Source organism: Chanodichthys erythropterus, chromosome 23 (genome assembly GCF_024489055.1).
Source record: "Chanodichthys erythropterus isolate Z2021 chromosome 23, ASM2448905v1, whole genome shotgun sequence".
Lineage (NCBI taxonomy): Eukaryota > Metazoa > Chordata > Actinopteri > Cypriniformes > Xenocyprididae > Chanodichthys > Chanodichthys erythropterus.
Window position 1 is genome coordinate 3,270,848 of NC_090243.1, and position 23,647 is coordinate 3,294,494.

The 23,647-nt window shown below is 37.1% G+C and overlaps 1 protein-coding gene across 1 annotated transcript in view; it reads right to left on the reverse strand.

Moving 5' to 3' along the window:
* The window catches only part of kcnb2b (potassium voltage-gated channel subfamily B member 2b), a 122,804-nt gene extending 104,557 nt beyond the window's left edge, over positions 1-18,247 (reverse strand). Inside the window, exons 1-2 of the mRNA XM_067378175.1 lie at positions 18,119-18,247; positions 16,281-16,979 (exon numbers count right to left, since the gene is read on the reverse strand). Of these exons, the coding sequence (XP_067234276.1) occupies positions 16,281-16,862 (582 nt within the window). The 5' untranslated portion in view covers positions 16,863-16,979; positions 18,119-18,247. The remainder of the gene's footprint in view (positions 1-16,280; positions 16,980-18,118) is intronic.
* Positions 18,248-23,647: the final 5,400 nt, after the last annotated feature.

Sequence of the window (23,647 nt, forward strand, 5' to 3'; positions counted from 1 at the left end):
AAATTATTGGATCCAATTGAAGCAAAAGTTCAGACCATAATCACACCAACAACAGGACTGCAAGTCTGATAATTATACAATCTAAAATGAGCAGCTTTGCATTTTAGGCACAGTTATTCCAGTTCTTCGGTGTATTTCCGCTGTGCCAAACAATATAATTCCGAAATAAAGTCAAAAAGTGAATTAGCCAGTGCAAGTCTTCAAGCAAAAACACAGTATAGTTGTGTTTTCTTGCTGAATGGATCAACAAATCGCTGTAATGAATGATTCAATTACTCACTAAATTGGAATCATCATTTTTGAATGAACTGGTTCAATGAATGACTCAATAGCCACATTTCCATTACAGATTTGTGCAAAACTTTTACGATATTTTCTAAATATCGATAAATTACTATTACAAAATGACAGCGTTTACATTAACCTATGTTATGCTTCTTTTCCTCTCGCAGTAAGTCATTCCAAAAATCATGGCAACGGATGTTGGTAGGTTTACATATTTCCCAGCCACTGCACTAGCCATTAATTTTTAATCAAATGAGAAGTAGGTGTGTTATCCAAGCATTTATGACAAGGAAAGCCCCTTGGGAGCGGCCACATATGAGGTGTTTCTGGGTGTTTCTTTCTCCTATCTGCTTCAAGGTCTTGATAAATTCAAATTGTGGCATTTCTTTGTTGTTTAGAATCCAGTAGTCCTGTAATACTTTCGCCTTTTATGAGTTTAATGAAGAACTCTTGTCTTCTTTCCAAACATACAAAGTCCTCTTTAAAGAATTTTCGACTTTTACATACAGCAGGTGACCTGCAAATGCAAAAAAAAAAAAAGTTTCCTTTGCAGTTTTTTACGAAATATTCCCTTTTCGAATTGACTGAAAAACCACCTTATACCTTTTTTTTTGTGATATATGGGACTTTTTGCGAAGTTTCCTTTGGCTGTATTTTCAATTCACAATTTCAATTTGTGCAATTTAAAGCGGAACTCAGTAAGATTTGCGAAGCTCCCCCTACAGGTTCCTTCAGTGAATCACATTGTTGTAAATACTCCCAGTGCAGCTCTGGACTACAATGACTACAACGCTCACCAGCGCAGTAGTTTTGCAAATACAGTACAAGAAATCTCAATGGAGGTGGGTAATTTTCAAAATTGTCTTATAAGTCATAATATATACATTGTTTTTGAATTACCGTAAAGCATTTTGTCACTCTCGCGTGAACGTGAACATGAGGCGAGATTGTGTCGGGTCGGCGAAGCTCAACTTGCAAGTTCTGTATTCTGGCATAGACGTGCCAGAGGGGGTTAGTGCACGCCTCAAACACACCACTACAAGTCATTTAACCATCGTAAGGACTTAGAAAACTATTTATGAAAGTAAAAAAAGTTCTGCTTTAAAGGGTAATGGAAACGCAGCTAATGACTCACTCATAAAGACAGTCACTTGTCACTAATATACAGACTGACAATCTTTCTGTAAGCGGAATTAACTATCTCTGTCCAAAATATGCATAAACATAACTACATTTGCCACTCTAAAACAGGACTGACAAGTGTATTCTGCTGTGAACTTAACCTGCGCGTTACGTTCACAGCATGTTGAGAGCTGTAGAGTATGTCAGGTCAGAGTATTCTTTCACAACTGCAAACGTTGACAAACCTTTATTATTTTTTAAAGCACATTTCCAGCTCTAGTTTTTTTTTTTTTTTTTTTTAATGGCAGTACTCTTACCAGAGATCAAAATTCTCCACTGAGTTTTCTGTGAATTCAAAACCAGGTCTCTTTGGGGCTTCGATAGAGCTACTAGACCATCACCTCATTTAGCAGAGCCAGACATTTTCATTCAGCGCATCTCTGTCTCAAATACTTCAAAACACAAATCCAGACTTTTTCTTGTCAACTTTTCCAATTATTAAAAGTCTTTCTCCCTCTTGAACATGACTTTGATCTATGCTTTTATAGATGTGAGTTCTACACATATTCTTCACAGTTATTTTTGGCATCCAAATCATCAAATGACCATCTTTCATCAACATTAGACATAAATGCTGTGTTTTCACCCCATGCTTGTTTCTGTGTTGTCTTCGGCCACAGCAGCACACGAAATTAAGCCATGCTATGCAATGTCTTAGCATCTCATGGGGATGTTATGACCCCCGGCCAACATTTCTGATGTCTCCCGCCAGCAAGCTCTCTTGCCGGGCCATTAAAACAAAGCACTAAGCGTGAAGCATATTTGTCTTGAGTTTGGTGTGAAAAGTCTTGTTTTTTACACTTCCATGCTTTTGTAATTACTGGGGCCATTGATTTCTGGGTTATGTGTGAAATAATTAAAACTGCAAATCAGAAATGCCAAGGATTTCATTGGTGCAGATCAATGAATGAAGTCAACAGGAAGAGGTAAGTGCTAGCTTTTCTTACCCAGTGACATTTCCTCTCTTTCTCCAGTTTAGTAACTCCTGCTCTTCAGGTAAAATACATTTGCACTTCTTATTCACCGCTGTGTCCTTAAATACCTGACCAGGGCCAAATGGGATCATTTTAGATGCCTTAAGCTCCTGAGATAACCAAAGCTTCTTGAATCATATCCCCATGTCATTTACACTGATTTGTTTGTGTCTGCTCTTTGTTTTGGTTAGCGTTATCCTGGCACCATTTTATAATTACTCTGCCATTTCCATCACTTGTTCTCCGACCTATAAATTTAGTAATTTTTCTGTGCTGGGTTTATTTTACAAAATGAAAAATGTCCACATGGTTGTACAGTCTGCCACTCAGTTTTTTGCACTCAGTGGATTGTCTCTAAACTACATTTGTTTAAAAGGATTTGTGTTTTGCTTCAGTATTTAAAGGGACAGTTAACCTAAAAATTTAAATTTGAAAATAATTTGTTTTTAATTTATTGACCCCTTTCCATATAATGCCAATACTGTATGACTTGATGTTCTGTGGAACTGTGGAAGTGTTCAAGGATTTTTATGCTGCAATTTATTTTCATACAATGAAAGTGAATGGAGAATGGGGTTCAGAATAGTAATCATAATAGTGGTTAATTGAAGTTATGCACTGTATTTCAAGTCTAGGTGAAAAGTGTGAAGACCAGACCAAAGTTCACTAAAATATATGTGTGTGGTTTGTGGTCACCATTCACTTCCTCTGTATGAAAAAAAGAAAAAAAAGAAAAAGGGCAGCTTGGACATTCTGCTAAACATCTTCTTTTGTGTTCCACAGAAGAAAGAGTGTCATACGGGTTTGAATGAGTAAATAATGACAAAATAAAGCTTTTATGACTATAATCGAATTAAATAGATATGTGAGCACAGCATAAATTGGATTACTGTATATCAGTAAGTTAAATGTTAATGTTAATGCTCAAGCATTTCGAAAGCATTACGAAAAGCACTTTGAAATCTAAGCTTTTTTGATCACATTTTAAACAAAGGGCAAAATCTGGAACATCCCCTTCAGTCATGATGCTCTGCAACCAATACAAATCCAGAAGAACCGCTGTTACCCATAATCCAAAGAGTTCTTATCTGATTATGAATGCGTAAAGAGGATTTAGGACGTGGCACCTAAATGTTAGTCTATGCTGATTAGGTCTCTCTGCAAAGTATTATGTAACTACACTAGTGCAGTTTAGAAGAGGGTGCCTTTGCTCTGTAAATGACAGCTGGACCTGAGGGGGTCCTCTAATTTAAGGACCACATGCTGTTGAAAGTAAGTTTGGTGTTATTATACGTACACAGAGCACACAGGCAAAGTGGTAAATGATACCCGAAGTATTCTGTCTTCATAAGAGTAATGATTTTAACAAAACGCCAAAACTATTGTACAGTCCAACTTCTTATTAAAGCTTCCACAAAAGTAGGAAGAAGCATCAGAAAAGATCCATGTACTGAAAACGTTTGGCTTTTTTTTAGAACAAAACACAATTCGCACGGATGAAAGGTGAGTAATAAATGCTAGATCCACCAGCTGCTTCTTTTCACCACTGATGATAGTGAAGAACCATGTCAACTTGACTGAGACTTTCTTTGGAACAGATCACAGTTGCCTATTCACACACATGTGAAGATGTGTGTTGAGCAGACTGGTGTTATAATAGTTCATGAAAATACTCACTAAAATAAGAAAAGTTAACACTACATTTTCATGGCTCCAAAACCAACTAAAATAAAATAAAAGTGCCCACAAATTAAATTAATATAGTTTCAGATACAGAATTTATTGTAACATTTTTAAACCACATTTATTAAACAAGTATTTGATCATAAGTTGATCATATTGTAATGCGATGCATTTACAGCATCAGATGACAGACAAAAACAAAACATTCATGGGTCAAAAAGTTCATAACTCCATTTAAGTTTGATTTTGGTAAAATGTTAATAATATGACGACACATGCAAGTGTCTGACCATATGTAAAGCCACCATATCAACTTTGACAACATGATGTTTAATTAAAAATAAAAATAAAAATTAATTAAAAATTAAAATAATAGTGTTTTTTTCCATTTCCTGAAAAGTAGCGTTTTTGGAGATACAATGTTTCAGCAACGATATAACACTTAAAAAAAACCTAAAGTGAAAACGTGCAAAATTTAAAGCTGTAAGTTTTGTCTCTTTGTCGCCATCTCTGTTTGAAACCTGCAATTGCAGTTATTTGCGGAATTATCATCTTTACGTCGGTTGTGCATTGGCACGGCTCCTCAGCGCGGATGAATCTGATGTTTTGAGGAGAATGTGTGGCTGTCAGTCACCGAATCGTACTTCGGAATCACAGATTATAGTCTTGGAAGTATGACCAAAATAATAAGTTTCACCAGAAAATGTGATCTGAACAAGTAAGTAACAAATCTGGCACTTTTGTTCTGACCAACTAAAAAAAAAAGTTACAGTAAATCATGCTGCCAGTGGTGATTAAATCTAACGATTGCTTAGCTCAGATCGCATCAAACCATTCAAATTATTATTATTTTTATTCTATGTTCTCAAATTGTTAAAGGGTTAGTTCACCCAAAAATGAAAATTCTGTCATTTATTACTTACCCTCATGCAGTTCCACACCCGTAAGACCTTTGTTAATCTTCGTAACACAAATGAAGATATTTTAGTTAAAATCCAATGGCTCAGTGAGGCCTCCATAGGGAGCAATGACATTTCCTCTCTCAAGATCCACATCTAAATCATTTCATGTGAGTACAGTGCTTCAATATTAATATTATAAAGTGAAGAGAATATTTTTGGCGCGCCAAAAAAAAACAAAAACGACTTATCTAGTGATGGCCGATTTCAAAACACTGCTTCAGGAAGCATCGGAGCACAATGAATCAGCGTATCGAATCATGATTCAGATCACGTGTCAAACTGCCAGCGGCTGAAATCACGTGACTTTGGCGCTCCGAACAGCTGATTCGATACACTGATTCATTGTGCGCCGATGATTCCTGAAGCAGTGTTTTGAAATCGGCCATCACTAAATAAGTCATTATTTAGTTTTTTTTTGGCGCACCAAAAATATTCTCGTTGCTTTATAATATTAATATTGAACCACTGTACTCACATGAACTGATTTAAATATGTTTTTAGTACCTTTATGGATCTTGAGAGAGGAAATGTCATTGCTCCCTATGGAAGGCCTCACTGAGCCATCGGATTTCAACTAAAATATCTTAATTTGTGTTCCGAAGATTAACGAAGGTCTTACGGGTGTGGAACGGCATGAGGGTGAGTAATAAATGACATTATTTTCATTTTTGGGTGAACTAACCATTTAATGTTAACAACATCAGCATTGTGTGACTACATGTATTTAGTGTGTATTAGCGTTACCTGTAGATTTCAATTTCTGTACAGTCTAATCTCTAACTTTTATTTGTCATACCATACAATATGCCATCAAAATGATATGTATTACAGCTGCTGTGAGAAAAGGCTATAAATGATCCGTCACCTTCAGCATCCTCACATGCCATATAGCCTACCAGCTGGGACTCATTTTTTATGTAAACAGACATGACACAATGACGCGAAGATGAACGGCTGCATGTTCGAATTTCCTGCGGAAACCCACCAGTACCATCCGAATTAGAAAACATTATTATTGTTGTGAATCGGGCTAAGATAAGGAGATAGTTTTGAACACTGGCTGGTTATGTACTTGCATAAAAAAGTTACAGACTGCAGCTTTAAATAAAATTACATTAAATCTATAATAATCCTGAAGCACACCCACCAAATCTAAATCCATTCACACTCTATCATGACGAGACCTCCTCTACATTTGAGGTGGTGGCAAATATACTCTTGCTTTGAAGAACTGACATTAAGTGGGCCTGTACCCCTCTTTTAAATCAAGCCAGTTCATTTAAATCAGCCTGCGAGTGCAAGCTCCAGTGTGGTGGAGATTTGTAGCATATTTTAGCCCCATAATTCTGTTTGAAACGTGGGCATAAATACAAGGCGAGAGGTGCATTAGCCGAATATGTAAAAACGACACTTCTAGCATGAATCCCCGGTAAGGTTATTAACTTAAGTTTGACTGAGCTCTACAATTCTGCGACAGTCACTTAAACCTACAGGGCACAGCTGTTACTCTGCAATAACAAAGATACACTGGCACTGCGGTAAATGTGAGACATATCCGACTATAAATAAATCACATAATATGAACCAACCAAGAATTGAGTGAGCTTCAAGGCCTCACTGTGCATTTCTATTTATTTTGAAGAATCAAGGCAGTTTTAGGCTGATTATGCAACCTGATTTCATTATTATTCATATCATCAAGTGAAGTACATGAAGTGCAGTTCAAGCAAATTTTTTCACCTTTAGATAATACATACAATATCAGTACGGACAGCTTCTAAAATAACTTTTTATGTACTCTATATATACATATCTTAACAAATCCTTTGTTTATGCTCATAGATTAGAGAGGCATGATACACTGGCTGATACTTATAAGGGATATCCGTGTTCGTGTTTGGTTTTGGTTTTGCACATGTTCTGGTTCTGTTTCTTGGGTTTGTATATGTTTCCATGGTTTCTTGTTGATTTGATCATGTGAACCTGTTATTCATTGATTGGTTTGTTTGTGTATTAAGCTCTGTTTCTTTCAGTTCATAATTGTTCATGTGGTTGTCCTGTTCAAGTTTTCAAGTCAAGAGTATTCCTGAGTATTTTATTTTGAGTTCCTTGTTAATAAACATCACTACTACTGTGATTAGATCCTGATTTTCTCATCATTATTGCAACCATTGTTGACAATATTTGATAATGGGATAAATCAGTATCGGTCGATATTGTACAGTATATTTAATTTTACTCATTACATGCCCCTATTTTTCCATTTAGATTATCATTGCTATCATCTAATGCACACTTAGGGCCCTATAATACACCCAGCGCAATGTGACGCAAGGCGCAGCGCAAGTGTGTTTGTAGTTGCGTCCGGCGCCGTTCGCGTTTTTCCCGTTCAGCGCCACGTCCTTAAATTAGTAAATGCATTTGCGCCAGTTAGTGCGCCCATGGGCGTGCTGGTCTAAAAAAGAGGTGTGTTCAGGCGCATTGCTATTTTAAGGAGCTGAAAATAGACTGTGCCATAGACCAACTCAAACCTGGTCTAAAGTCTAAAGTCAGTGGCGCAATATTTTTTTGTTAGAGCGCGTTGGTAGAAACTGCGTCTCTGGGCGCGTCCACAGTGCGCGTCGACTTTGCTTATTACACACAGGGATGCGCATCACACAAACATGCCAAATATTAAAAACAAAAGGATTACAGTGTAAAAGAATATTATTGTGTAGGCTACATAAATATAAAAATGTAACTTCGTTTACCTTCTAACTAAACGTTTAACTAGTGATGTGACGTTTGACACCGAGGCTTCGAAGCTTGTATCAAAAAAATGAAACATCTCACATTGAAGCACTGTATCGGAGCTTGATTCGTTTTGCTATAACCACGTGATCGGTGACGTCCGAAGCTTCGTTTTCGCACACAACCACGTGACTGCTTCGTATTCTGATTCACATAACGTGAACCCTTGCGCAGATATGAAGTGTCATTTGCTTTTTAGCAAAAAATATGCCATACTACAAATAAATATTTACATGTGTTCAGTTTGTATTTATTCCCAGTTCATACTTCATTCTATGACAATCATTTATTTTTATAATATATGCCAAAGCTTGCCTATTTGTCCCCCCAAATTTTATTCAGACTCATTTATTAAAATTGTGTAAGTGAAATGACACGTAAAAGACTTTTTTTTTTTATGTATAATAATAATTTACATTGTTTTATACGCTTTTCATAGCACAAACTGATTTATTACATGAAACTCCAAAAATAGCTGCGTCGTCTGGGACGCAAAGGCAGTTTTTTCCACCTTTTGACCACAAGATGTCGTTAGTGTGCACTGTGTTGAAAAGCTTCGAGTAATGAACCTTTTTACGATACACTTGAGAGGAAAGCCTCGGTGCTTCACAAAGCTTAATTTCGCCATCACTACGTTTAACTTCGCGCACGAGCAGATCGGTTTCTTCGCTTGAAAAGCGTTCAGCTTTTCCGCCAACAAATTCCACCATGTAAACAGCAATCCGCCATGGCGCGAGCGCATCTCGCTCTTAAAGGGAATGGGAGATGACACTCTGATTGGTTTATTGAACGTTACACCCATTACTCATTAAGAGAATAGGGACAACCCATTTCAAAAATGCGCCCCGGCGCACGGACCGTTTTTCCGTCGTTAAAATAGCAAAAGTGGATTTGGACACGCCCTGAGTGCACCTGCGCCGTGCACTTTACACTTTGCGTTTAGATCGTTAAAATAGGGCCCTTTAAGTTAAAGTTAAACATTAATAATTTAAAAACACTGTTAAATGTAATCTTTAGCAAATCTTAAAATTAATATCCATTTGTCATACTGTACATTATAATGTAGTGATCCCTAAATTCACTTGTACAGCATTTAAAACCATTGATTTTAGATTTCAGTCATTTTTTATTTATTTAGTCAAAATATAATATAGAAGTATCGGTTATTGGTTATCAGTCATGAAAATAATTATCAGCTTAAGGGTATTTGCCAGAATTTTAATATCTCCCTATCATACAATATAGATTTTATGGAATTCATATCTATTTAACTGTAAAAAAATGGCATTAACTACATTAATGCCAAAAATGTAATGCATGATTTAACGCTTCAGAAGTTTTGAGAGTTTTAGCATAAGGTATGTATCACTGTCTATCCAAATAGAAAAAAAAGAACACTTTATTTAAGGGTTTTTGCTTATGAGCATGCATATTTCTATAATATTGGCTGTTTAAAAGTACTTATTAAAGAGATAGTTCACCCAAAAATGAAAATTTGATGTTTATCTTACCCCCAGTGCATCCAAGATGTAGAGGACTTTTTTTCTTCAGTCGAACGCAAATTATGATTTTTAACTGCAACCGCTGCCGTCTGTCAGTCAAATAATAGCAGTGATTGGGAACTTGAACAATAAGAGTCGAAAAAACTTCCATAAACAAATCCAAATTAAACCCTGCGGCTCGTGACGACACATTGATGTCCTAAGACAGGAAACGATCGGTTTGTGCGAGAAACCGAACATTATTTATATAATTTTTTACCTCTAATACACCACTATGTCCAACTTCGTTCAGCTTCCGGCTAGTGAGGTCTGATCACGCTCTGACAACGGAAGTGATGTCTCGCGCTCATTGAAGTATATGGGCGAGACATCACTTCCGTCATCACAACGCGTTTTTTGACCTCACTAACAGGAAGCTGAACGAAGTTGGACATAGTGGTGTATTAGAGGTAAAAAATTATATAAATAATGTTCGGGTTCTCGCACAAACCGATCGTTTCGTGTCTCAGGACATCAATGTGTCGTCACGAGCCGCAGGTTTTAATTTTGATTTATCTAAGCAAGTTTTATCTACTGTTATAGTTGAAGTTCCCATCTACTGCTATTATTTGACTGACAGACGGCAGCGGTTGAAGTTAAAAAATCATAATTTGCGTTCGACTGAAGAAAAAAAGTCACCTACATCTTGGATGCCCTGGGCGTAAGCAGATAAACATCAAATTTTCATTTTTGGGTGAACTATCCCTTTAAGCACATATTGATATCTTATTCTGCATGACCTTATTCTACATTCTTAATCATTAATAAGCAGTAAATTAGGAGTTTATTGAGGGAAAATCATAGTTAATAATGAATATGTGTTCCCTATACTAAAGTGTTACCAAAAAACTAATAGTAATGAAATCTCATAGGAATATGGCACTGAAAATTTGATTCGCAGGAAATGCCTCAAAAGAAGAAATTATTCATTGACACATTTACTAAGATCACCCGAAGCAGTGCATCTGGTAGGACTGTGTCCAACCATTACTTTGAATGCTGTATTTACAGTAACTGTTTATTTACAATACAACTCTGATTATAATGAAATGGAAGACATATGCTTTTAGTTCCTGGAGGAAAATGTTGCAGATGTGGACAAACATATGGTTTAATGTATGATGCATGACCCTACATAAAGCCACAAAAACACTCCATTACAGTACATAAGAGTGCATTTCTTTCATCTACACCTTGATTTATTGATGCAGCATCATCTAAATCCTATATTTAAACTTTAAAAGATAAAGTCATTATGAAGATTAATTACTTTCATTTAGATTAATGTATCTTGTTTTGTTTTTACCAGTCCTTCTTGGTTTGTCCTGTGAAGGACTTCCTATATCTACGTCCTTTAGTACAATCCCCCTGGCGAGTGAAAACGTTGTACCCTCACCTAAGGCTACTGTTGCATTAGCCGGCTGCCTATTTATAGCGTCAAGGTGCAACTCTCCCAAATGATTCTCTCTCCTCTGTGAATGTTACCTCTGTAAGCCAGGACCACAACATTACATTGAGCTGCATGTGTGCGTGTCCGAGTGTGAACTGACCAATACATTTATTATTCATGGTGAATGTTTGAAGAGAACTGATTCAGAAGAAGATGCATGCTGAGGTTTCATTTTTATTACCACAGTCACTCTCTCTCTCTCTCTCTCTTCAGTCTATCAGTATCTCAGAATACGTGCTGTACTGGACTCATGCAACTCTACCTTTAATCGGACCCCCTAAACAATGTGTCAATCATCCTCTTTCCATTTTTAACCTGTGTTCACAGCGAAGGAAGTGTGGTAAATGATTGCTTGGTGTTGTAATGTTTGGACACATTAGTGGAGATTCCTCTGAGGAGATGTAATGAGATCTCTGCATGTGTGCAAGCAGTGTCGCAGTGGTGGGAGGGGGATTCGAGCATGTAATGGTCCTTTACTGACCAGGGAAAGAACGGATCATTTCCTAAGAGAATTTTTAAAATGATTTTTCTGCTCTTTCTCTCTCTCTGTAAATGTTCTGTAGCTTAAAGTCACCATGAAATCTAAATATTTTTGCAGAATATTGCAGTGTTTTTTTATAAATGATTGTAATCCTTGTAATCTCTCAACAAAAAATGTTAACCTCCCCTGTCCCTCCAAATGACAACTGTTCTCTTTATGACGAATGTCTCAGCAGAGTTTGGAACTAAATATCCTCCATAACTTACAGCAAACTGGCATTCATATCGGAGTCCATTTAGTTAGCCAAGCCCAACTTCCTACAATCCAGTCGATTCTACATTTTTCCCCCCTCATTCCAGTAACCATTTCACTCAGATATATGTCACAATAGGGAAGAAAAGACAATCGCAACTTCTGTTTCATGCTAACTTTGTTGAACTGTCAATCTATCAATTCTCTCTAGAAAAATATAATAATAAGCAAAATAAGCAAGTTCCTAAAAAAAAAAAAAAAAAAGCTCCTGTTTTCCTGAGTCTAGGGAGGGACTAGTTTCAGCCTCAGACATCTCTCCCACGGACCGGAATGTCTAATGCATATGGCACACTTAAAGGATTAGTTCACTTTCAAATAAAATTTTCCTGATAATTTACTCACTCCCATGTCATCCAAGATGTCCATGTCCTTCTTTCTTCAGTCGAAAAGAAATTAAGGTTTTTGATGAAAACATTCCAGGATTATTCTCCTTATAGTGGACTCCAGACGGTTGAAGGCCTTCCAAGTGGTTCCGCCAAAAACCAAACTTTCATATTCTTCAAAAAGCTTACGCTGCATTTCCTACGCCTTCCTTATTCTACTTACGGAACGAACGCAGCGCCAGTTCCATTTTTTCCGTAAGTAGAATAGTGAAGGCGTGGGAAGTACAGTGTAAACTTTTTGAAGAATACGAAAGTACGGTTTTGGCGGAAGCACTTGGAAAGGTGATCATTTGTTTATATAAAGCATATACATTTAATTTTTTTTCAAAAATGACTGATCGTTTTCTAGATAAGAACCTTATTCCTTGTCTGGTATCACTTAAACTCCTTTGAAGCTGCACTGAAACTGTACTTTTGACCTTCAACCGTTTGGAGACCACTGAAGTCCATTATAAGGAGAATAATCCTGGAATGTTTTCATCAAAAACCTTAATTTCTTTTCGACTGAAGAAAGAAAGACATGAACATCTTGGATGACATGGAGGTGGGTAAATTGTCAGGAAAATTTTATTTGAAAGTGAACTAATCCTTTAACTAGAAACACTTTCGAAGTCATCATCTGTTGGTTGAATTTCTACAGGATTTTCCAGAGACGTGTGTCACGTTCTTAATGGTCCGCCTGGAAACAATTGCTGTGACGCCAAACACCCTCGTGGAAGAAGAACGCCCTCATGTTTACAACTGTGACAATGAGCACACACAAGGATCGACCAAATGCTGAATTTTCGAAAGTATGTGAAGTTCGCAGCTCTGTTGTTGCAGTAAACTTACACAATGTTATTTAATTAATAACTTATTAGATGCACGCTGGTCTGTTCTTGTAGGGACTTCGACTTGGCATTTTCACACCCCTAAACATGTCTTGGAAAAAACAAACTGTGATTGGTTGCGTTACATGTCAGTCAAACGTCCTCTTGGGCGGTCCTTGGCCAATGAAAGTAGTTCACTAAGCGAGACTAGGGCGGGAATATCTGTTTGTCCAACCAATTGCAGAAAAGGGGCGTGACCAACATTACTTCAACCAGTTTGGAGGCAGGACTGTCTGTTTGTCTAGCCAATGGCAGGAAGGGGTATGTTTTGGAATAGAGTGTTATAGAGTGCAATAGAGAGTGCAACAATGCCCGTCCACTTTTTGAGCAGCCATTCATTTTTCACACAGGGATTTTAAAAAGTCTTCATTAGAGAGTTATAGGTCATGAACCAAAGCAAAAAGATTCGAAGCAAAAAAGTATTTGAAAATTGTACAAAAAGACAAAGGAACATGACTGTGTACTTAACAGCTTTAATGAACGGAAGAACTACAATCCTATGAAGCACTGCAAGTGACAATTGAATTAAAAATAGAGAAATATAAAACTATTAATTTAAAGATGTTTATGTATATAAAACACTACATTGAAAAGACAAACTGACAACAAAATTAAAAACAAATAAATTACAATTTGTCCATGTTTGACACAATCATTCACCAAAAAAAAAAAAAAAATGACACGCTTCAGCTTCAAATTGTTTTTCCTGCATCATGCACACATTTTGAAATGAGGGGTTTCCTGTGAATATAAAGAGGCTTCCCTCATTCAAACTGCATGAAGCACTAAGGCAAAGATCTATGAGCAAGCTGTTGTTTGTACATTTGGGAACACACATGCGCACTCTATTCACTTCAAGCATGTAATTTCCTCTCTTTGTGCCTTTGCATGCTGTTTAGAAAGCCTTAACAGAGCACTGACAAACACAAATGACTCTCCCTCACTTGCCTGTGAGGTAAAATCAAGGCATTACCAGTGTTCCCAGACCACAGTGAGTGTCTGAGCTCTTATAATCCACACCCTGTGCAGGAAACAGCCAGTGCTGCTTCTATATTACCACAATCTTCCTGCTCTTTCCATCATGAGCCTGTATCATAAATTAAGTGGGTGGAGGCAGGCTGAAATTGAATCAGCCATGATTCCCCTTTAGGTGGAGGAAATGTCCAACAAAACGGATGACACTGCATTTGTGGTAAAAACAACATGCACTGCAGGACGTCCAAAACGGTTATGTTAACAACTGTATTTTTTCATTATGTCTCACATGGCTGTGTAGTTTTGTCATACTTTAAGAGGATGTTTTTATGATATGCTATCTCAGATGTGAAATATAATCCTTCTCTGCGCTGAGCTCTATGCTGGATACTCCTCGTAAATGATCAGTGATTGAATTTCATCAGCGTCCCCCCCCCCCCAGCCAATGGATGGCTTAGAGCACACTGTACACCCTTAGATACAGGCACACATTAGAAACTACACAGGACATACAACCATTCGTTCTCCCTGCACTGTGAGCAAGTACAATGAAAGATCAAATTAATGTAATCCGATAGATGTCGCATTGTGTAAGATGAACCATATCAAAAGGAAAAAGTCTTTATGATATATTCAAATAATAATATGACATTCAAAAATTCAGCTAGCACTAAATATCATCTAAAATATTATGCAAGATATATTCAGAAGTTTTAATGTGACATAATGGTCATTCTGACTCAACAAGCAGAGCTGCTCTTGCACACATTGCATACAACAGCTAACTGCCAACTGGTGCCAACTGTCTGTGATCAGAAACGGCAAAACAAGCCCTTCCACCACAGACGAAAACCTTTGCAGCTTCAAAACTTTTCACATTTTTGCATCCACTCTAATCATGTTCTACTCGTTAGACTTCGTGTTCCGGTCCAAACAAATAACTTCTTTCCTTTCTATTGAAATTAGCATTACACTCAATTTGCCAAACATGTTTGCACAGCATTTTTCCAGTAGGCATAAATATAATCAATTGACAAGTCTGTTACCACTGGAACAATATAATATCCAAACACAAATGCCCTGTTCCAAAACTTAATGAGACCATGTATGTATATATATATATATATATATATATATATATATATATATATATATATATATATATATATAATATATATAAAGCTACGCTATATAACTATACACTATATAACTATATAACATACGTTTTTGGTTGAGCAAGAATGTACAGTAGTTCGAGGCACTGCTGCTCGCATGGATTCAGAAAATCTTATTATACTGGATGGACAAATAAATTAAGTTCATTTTTTATTTATTTATTTTACAATCAGTGATTTCCCGGAGGTTACACAATATGTGTGTCCATTATGTTTTTATGATTATTAAGGTATAGTCCCATTAGCGACATTTTGCATGCAAAAAGGTCCACTGTCATTTCACACAGAAGTCACTTTCAAACCAAACAGCTTTCTGTTGTTCAATTCAGTGAATTTACATGACCAACCCATTGTAAAATCTGCATGAAAAAAAAATGTTTTGCCCTCACACGAAATTCCCAATCGTGTTGATTCCTGTTGAATGATTGGATTTCATCTGCGGAAATACGCCTGAACAGCAGTAAATGTGATTGCACATTTATTGTGCTTTAGCTTAGCAATATGCTAACGTCAAAGATTCTAAAGTCAAAATAAGCTGTCTCGTTTTAAAAAAGCTGCGTCCTCTGGAGATCATGTTTGTCTGCGACATACGTCATGAGGCTGCCTCATTTCAGTGAAGTAACAATTACATTCCAAAGTTAAAAAGGAATTACAACTATTTACTTCAGAAGGAATGACTATCAATTTTATAACTGGTTCCTTTTCTGAAGTGAAACATCCTTGATAACAAATGTGACCTCCGTAGGACGCAGCCTACTGTCTTCCATGCAGAGCTGCCCATGAGGAGTGTTCCAAATCGGTCACTTATGAGTGAATGAAGTAGCTACTAAGTTTTGGAACAGAACAAAACAGAAGGCAGTATTTACGCTTATTAGAGTACTGTGTTGTTAGCTTAGCGACATGCTAACATCAAACACTTTAGTTACGTTTCCCGTGCGGTACAGCCAATGTAGATTGTTCCAAAGCAGTCATTTATGAGGTTTCATAGGTTAGGATACTGTCTTACATGGGAGGAACCTGTAGCTCACTCGGTTCTGGAACAGAGCTACTCTGAATCAACCAAATGTACTGAGAAAACAGAGCACACACTGAAGTTCTGCACTTCATCATTAATAAGGAAAGAAGGGTTTGTGTTGTTGCATGAAAATGGTTATTGTGGAGCTGTCAAATGCCCCAGGAGGCCCAAACTGTACCGCAAGGTGTACCGCAACACCTTACCTTAGCAGCAACTGAGGAACTTGGTTTCTCCAAAAGGTCCCAAAGTTTCTTCCTCTTGTCTGAGCAGCAGGTGTTATCAAATTCCCCCTCTCCATCCCTTTCTCTCAGAGTCTCTGCCTCTCTCCTCAGCTCCTCGTTCATCTGCTCTTTCTTCTGATGGTAGCGAGCCTGGCAGCACGATTCCAGGTAGATCTCGTCAATGCCCCAGTAATCGAGCTCTTGCCCGAAAGACAGAGCGCACATTTCCTCCATCATGTGCAGCTTTCCAGTTCTGTAAAAGTTCAAGATGGACGTGAACGCACCAGGGTGTCTGTCGAAAAAGTATTCGTTCTCATTCAGGCAGTAGTCGTCGCAGACCTCCATTAATGACTCGTGGGTGTTACAGTCTCTGAGCTTGCCTAATCTGGTTCTGGGAAGCCGGTCCAAGGTCCGCCATAAGACCTCATGGTTGAGGCCCCCGACGTTGATGCGGACCCTCCTGGAGCGAGCCTTGGTCCGGATGATCTCGATCGGCTCAGGTGGAAGCGAAGTCGCGGATCTTCCTCCAGGTTTTGGAACCCCCAATCCAGTCTTCTCCGCCATTGTGTGTGAGGAGACAGGCGACTCTTGCCAGGAAGAGGTGTAAAGATGAAACTCAACCAGAAGACAACTGGGAAAAGACAATTATGTTGGGTCCTCCTTAGACGAGTCCCTCCATGGCTGTGAAGACAGACACAAGAAAAAGGATGCTGGAATATCTGAAGTAAATGTTCTGATCATGCACAGACACCTGTTGTTTCCACCTTGCACGTTGTGTGAAATAAGATTTTTCATGCAGTGCACAATATTCCAGCTCAAACTTGCCATTCTTCTAAGATCCATTAGGAATGTGTTAGATTGTACTGTATATGTTTTGCATTTTAAAGTATTAGAACCCATTACATATCACCAGCCAAGCATGTCTTGAATGTAAAGAAGAAACTTAAGCTCTGATATACTTCACCAAATCCTAAGCTAAGGGAATCATGGCACTTCTTGTTTAAACTAACAAGAATTAGTAATTAACACAAGCATTATCTTGTTGCCACATTCAATATTCATCATTGGCCTTCTATCATTTCAAGGTTACGTTCAAGAGTCTAATGTAAGCCGATATGTGAGCGGATATAAAGGATGTCATTATACAGAATATGCAATTCTCCTTTTTCTTTCTTAAACAAACATTAAAACATAAAATAACAGCAAAAAACTTTGTTTTATTGTACACTACCGATATTCAGCTACTTCTGAACCTCTTTGTTGTACTTTTTTTGCACAAATTGGATTGCATTCACTGACATTAACAGCACTCAAAAAGCAACATTTGGTGTTATTTCTGATCCCTTAAAGATGTAATTTATTAGTGTTAAGTTAATTATATCATATTAATCATGAATCTAATGAAACTATATTTTAGTTTTCAGTTACCAATTGTTTGCATTTACTACTGATTCTGTACAGAACTGCAACCCAAACAGACTCTTTCACTCCAGTAATCATCCGTAATCTTTCCTTTATCATATTTTATTTCAGAGGTTAATATATCAAGCAAATAAAGTATTATACATCTACATTTACAATTTGTGTGTCCATCTGTGCCACTGTTTCTCACATGAGGAGCCGTCATCAGTGTCTATTAAAACCGTTCGATGCTTTGCAGTACCTTTAACTTTGTAGCCTTGCTATTAAAAAATGAACCTGTTCTGAAAAGCAAATCTCCCTTCACTTCATCTCAGCTGTTCCACTCAAACAAGTGACGTCCAGGCATCACGACTTGCCATAACAATGTTTCTGCCAATCCAACAAACTATATTTCTTACCTTCCTGAAGTAAACCACCGTTTGCATATACAAACCGCTGTGTGTGCAAACGGGAGAAAAGACGTCTGCGGCTTTCCTTTAAGATTCCCAGCTCTCAGCGGAGGCTTCAGTTATAACCGGACATGTGTTCCACATTTTGTTCAGATCTCGCAGTACACCGGGAAATTACTGTCACTAAAAGAGCTCCCCTTGTCTTGCTAAGAGCGCTACCTCCATCGATGGTTTGATACGGTGAGTCGGGATATCTGCAGATGTCGGACGCGTAAAAGCGGAGGGCGCGCGCACTGTGTGTGGAGCTGCAGAGTGACACTGAGCGCGCGTGTGTGTGTGTGTGTGGACGGAATGGATCGTCTGAAGCACGAACTGCATCACAGCCTAGAGGTGAAACCTAATTGGATTGGTCTGTACATCAGCAAGGGCAGCAGCAGATCAACTTCAGCATGAACTCTCTCTCTCTCTCTCACTCACTCTATCAAGTTTATGTCCCGTACATTTATGAGTAGATATATAAACAAAGTATGAATATATATTGACCACCTGTAAAATGTATCGCTTACAGGAAGCAAAGTCTAAATAAAATTATATATTTTTAAGTAAAAAAAATAAAAAAAGAAATATATATATATATATATATATATATATATATATATATATATATATATATATATATATTTATTTTATTATTATTATTTTTTTTTTTTTACTTAAAAAACAATTTTATCAATATTTAACACTAAAAGAATACATATTGCCTTGTTAAACGTGATATTATTTACACAGAATATCTTTCACTGTACATTATTAGGCAATCCAAACTTTTATTTCTAAAATATTTTACAGTAAAATTGCGTGTTTTATAATAAAATATATTTTTTGTGCAGTATAACGTGACTTACAGTTAAAGGGTTAGTTCACTGAAAAAATGTGTCATTTATGACTCTCCCTCATGTCATTCCACACCTGTAAGACCTTTGTTCATCTTTGGAACACAAATTAAGATATTTTTGATGAAATCTGATGGCTCAATGATGCCTCTATTGCCAGCAATGTTACTGAACCTCTCAAGATCCAGAAAGGTACTAAAGACATATTTAAAACAGTTCATGTGAGTACAGTTGTTCAACCTTAATATTATAAAGCGATGAGAATATTTTTTGTGCGCCAAAAAAACTAAATAACGACTTTTCAACAATAGTGACGGACGATTTCAAAACACAAATCTTTACGAAACTTTTGTTTCAAATCAGTGGTTCGGATCGCATAAACAAAGCCTCGTTTTCGGAAATCACGTGACTTTGGCACTCCGAACCACTGATTCGAAACAAAAGATTCGTAAAGCTTTAAAGCAGTGTTTTGAAATCGCCCATCACTAGATATTCTTGAAAAGTCGTTATTAAAAAAAAAAAAAAAAAAAACTTTTGGTGCACAAAACGTATTCTCGTCGCTTTATAATATTAATATTGAATCACTGTAGTCACATGAACTGAGTTTTTAGTGCATTAATGGATCTTGAGAGAGGAAATGTCATGGCTATGCAGGCCTCACTGAGCCATCGGATTTCATCAAAAATATCTTAATTTGTGTTCTGGAGATGAATGAAGGTCTTATGGGTGTGGAACGACATTGGGGTGAGTAATAAATGACATCATTTTCATTTTTGGGTGAACTAACCCTTTAAGACAGATAATAATGAATAAAATTATACTGTTAATCACCAGTAAAGGTGACTTGAAACCTCAATGTCGTAAAGAAGGCTTGAGTGGACACCAACAGTGTCAGCTGTACTGGAGCCAGTGTCAACAAGATCTTCTATATATTGACGTTTTTATGACTGGCAGCAGTCAATACGTTATACAGTATATGTGACTTGGCATTAAGCCGTACATGTACTGCATAACTAGCAAATATTTTACAGGGTATAAGAAACCATAAAATTCCTCAGCACTTTGCTGTGCAGTGGCAGCAGTGGGTCCTTGTTTTTATTACATTGGCCTGGGGAGCCATGTGTACGGTATGAAGTGTGATTTAAAATGTATAACACTACGTGAGGATATGTAGTCACAGCAATTATTAGATATGAAGCAGCTGTATTGAGTTTCAGTCAGTGTTGAATGACCTGCCTGGGTCTGTGCTATTAAAGTTCCCTCCATAACAGCAATTAAGCCAGCATCTGCTTTGTCTTTCAAACAGGGCCATGTGAAAAAAGATGAAAGGAAGCAATAGTTTGGAGACCGTCCATCTATACGCATGAGATGTCACAGGACTACAGGAGACACAATGGTTGAGGAACAAATGGTGCGTGCTATAAATATATTCTATGCGTATTAAAGGGACCGTGGTTTGATTTCAATAGATCTGTGATCCGTGAATGATACTTGAAAAGGAATAAAGGGTGACATTTATGTATACACATTTTTTTAGATGATTTGTATGGCTAATAACAAAAATCAAATCGAATTCACACACTGTGTTGTGTTTCAGTATTTTAGAGAAAGGCCTTTCACCTAAATGTTTTCTGTCACTTGAAATTTTCCTCTGACCGCTGCATTTTTGTGAAGCCAAACAGTGCGGTGTGTGTGATTGATGTTCTAGCCTCAAATGATGGGTGATCAATACATCTCCATTGATTTTTCTGACTCCTGTGCATAGTCTGCTATGAGCCATAATGTGAGGGTGAAGGACAAGTTGGAAAAAATAGATGAAATAGTGACAAAGGAATAGACACAATTTAATAAGGAGTCGTAATCTACTGCCACTGCAGTTCAATAGAAATATGCTAGTTGGCCATCTACTTCAGTGCACCCTAGTAAGTAAACATCTTGTTGCTATGCCTGTCCAGCTTAACCACAGAATAGGACCAGTTCACACAGGTTTCTGTCTAGTTTGCATTTCTCATCATTACAAAAAATCCTATTGGCTTACGAATTAAACATTATTATATATGCAGTACTTTATATACTGTACAAGTATATAAATGTCATTATAATTATATAAAATATATAATGATTTAACATTTCTCATGATGAACTAAATATTTTTTTTATTATATTTATATTTAATTATTATATAATATGTTTATTTATAAATTATTTACAAAAAAAATGGAGATATATATAATGCCATCTACATTAGTGTTACATAACTAGTAAACATCTTTCTGCTATGCCCATCAAGCCACTGAATCGGACCATGGATTTCTGTGTATGTATATGTAGTTTGCATTTGTCATCAATAATAATAAAAACAATCCTTTTGATTTTAAAGGCACAATATGTAATTTTTCACCACTAGAGGTCGCTTATTCAAAACAAAGGTGTAGCTTGTTGACGCCGTGAATGAGCGTGTGAATCATGGCCGTTGTTGTCTTCAGCTCCAGAGCCAGTGGAAAAGAATCTCACTGACAGAAATCATGTTCATGGATGAGCTAATGTATTAAAGTTTTACTAACGTTACGGTGGGATGAAACAGGATGGGTCAAGAGCTGTGGGAGCGAGATGAGGCCACTGGAGCGAATGCTAATGATAGACACCTGCATTGCACACCGATCTTGAGTTCAGCTTTTATATGCTTATGCTGCAATCGGCCGCTTACGCACTTTTCTTTGCATATGTGGGGTAACGCAGCGTCGTTTTACATGGTTAAAACAATCATACTAAATACATTTGAATGTGTTGAAAGTTATGTTATAATGTTACTCTGCTGGTTGGCTGCTATGAGAGTTTCACTTTGCAGTAATCTAGTTCAGTATTAGTAAAACGAAATCGAAGGTGGTGCGTACATGACGTCATTGACAGTCGATATATAATATATAATAACTAGCTTCCTCCAGACCGACTTACAAAAAAAATAAAAAAATAAATGTAACTGATGTTGCAGAAGCTAGTTATTTTACTTTATAATGTGTTAAATATGGATATTTTTACTACACAAACGCATCGCTTTCTCTTCAGAAGGCCTTTATTAACCCCCCCCACACACCCTAGGTGTTTTTTTTAGGTGAGAATGTAGTTATTTAGACCTCAAATATGCTGTTTATATGTAATCATAGCATCTACTTGAAATTTTGTTCAGACATTTTTGGAGATGTGAGCTTCAGGCCATCAGAGCTCATGTACCCTCTGAGAACAGCTTTATCTTGGACAGTCCTTTGAGAATTTGCTGTTGGCTTCTATGTAGATAGTGGTAAAACATGAGATATAATTTGTTTTAGGTATATCAAACAGAGTCTTTGGTCATATTAATCTATTAGTTGTTCTAGAGCAAATCAATCCTGTACTAACTAGAGCACTGCTTTTATACTTTTGACTGAATTGTTTGCTTGTGTTTATTTCCTATTGTACAAACTTCTTATACTTTTATAGTGGCTATTAATGTTAAATAACATTGTGACGAGCAGGGCGGGCGAGAGCCGTGAGGGAACGGCGCGAGGCCGGTGACGCGAGTGATAATGAGCGTCACCTGCGAGGCGTGCCGGCCTCGAGTCTCTCACGGAGGAGCTCCGGAGGCATAAAAGGAGGAGCGACTACAATGAAAGACGAGAGAGGACCAGGCCTGGACTTTATTTTATGTTTTGTTATGTTTGTGTGGCCGGCAGACGTCCGCGAGGGTCTGCCGGCATTACTTTCGTTTTGTTCTTTGTTTATTTTACATTAAAAGTTACGTTCAATGTTTGCCGGTTCCCGCCTCCTTCTTCCCATATCTACTAACCGCGTTACAAACATATATATTGTTAAATATATAAAACTAATTTGCCATTTTTGTTATTTAGAAAGGGTCTGTTAGTTACTGTATTGTGATTTCGACTTGAAAGTTACATTATTACACCATTAGATGGTGACAAAGACTTACGTTTTTATGAGTGAGTCAGTAGCAAAGACTTTTATATTGAAAGGGACTGAAATAAGGTTTTAAACAAAGACATTATTTTTCCTTAGAGCAACACCTTATAAGACGCAACCGACAAATGCATGGGAAATGGGAAATCCCCTTAACTGTTAAAAGGATAAGACAAAGATATCGCTTTCCTCAGCGGACATTTAAACTGTTTTTTTTTTTTGTTTTGTTTTTTTTTAATCATGAATATCAGATGCAGGTAATACAGCTCGCTTAGTCGATCTCATCTCTCTAATACTTGTATTTCCACAGCATGAAGGTATCAGATCTTATGGATTTATGATTCTAAAGATGGCTGCACACTTGTTTCTTTGGCGCATAAGGTCTATAGAGCCATATCGCACTCCTGCTCGTGTGATATTGCATATCATATAAATATGATGGACTGTGATATTTTTTCCCACTATATTTTATTGATATTTGATTTTTATTTAAAATAATTAATTAGAATTGTTTATGATGTTATTCCATCTGAAAAGTCATGCAGTTCAGTGTGTATATAGTAGTGTGTGTTGACATCAGCATTACCAGTGTAAATAAGGCTGAATTTCTGCTGTCTAGAGGCACTCTGGGCCCCATGTGAATGATGATTAAATGATACTCAACTTCTGCATCTTAATCATAAACTTTACATTA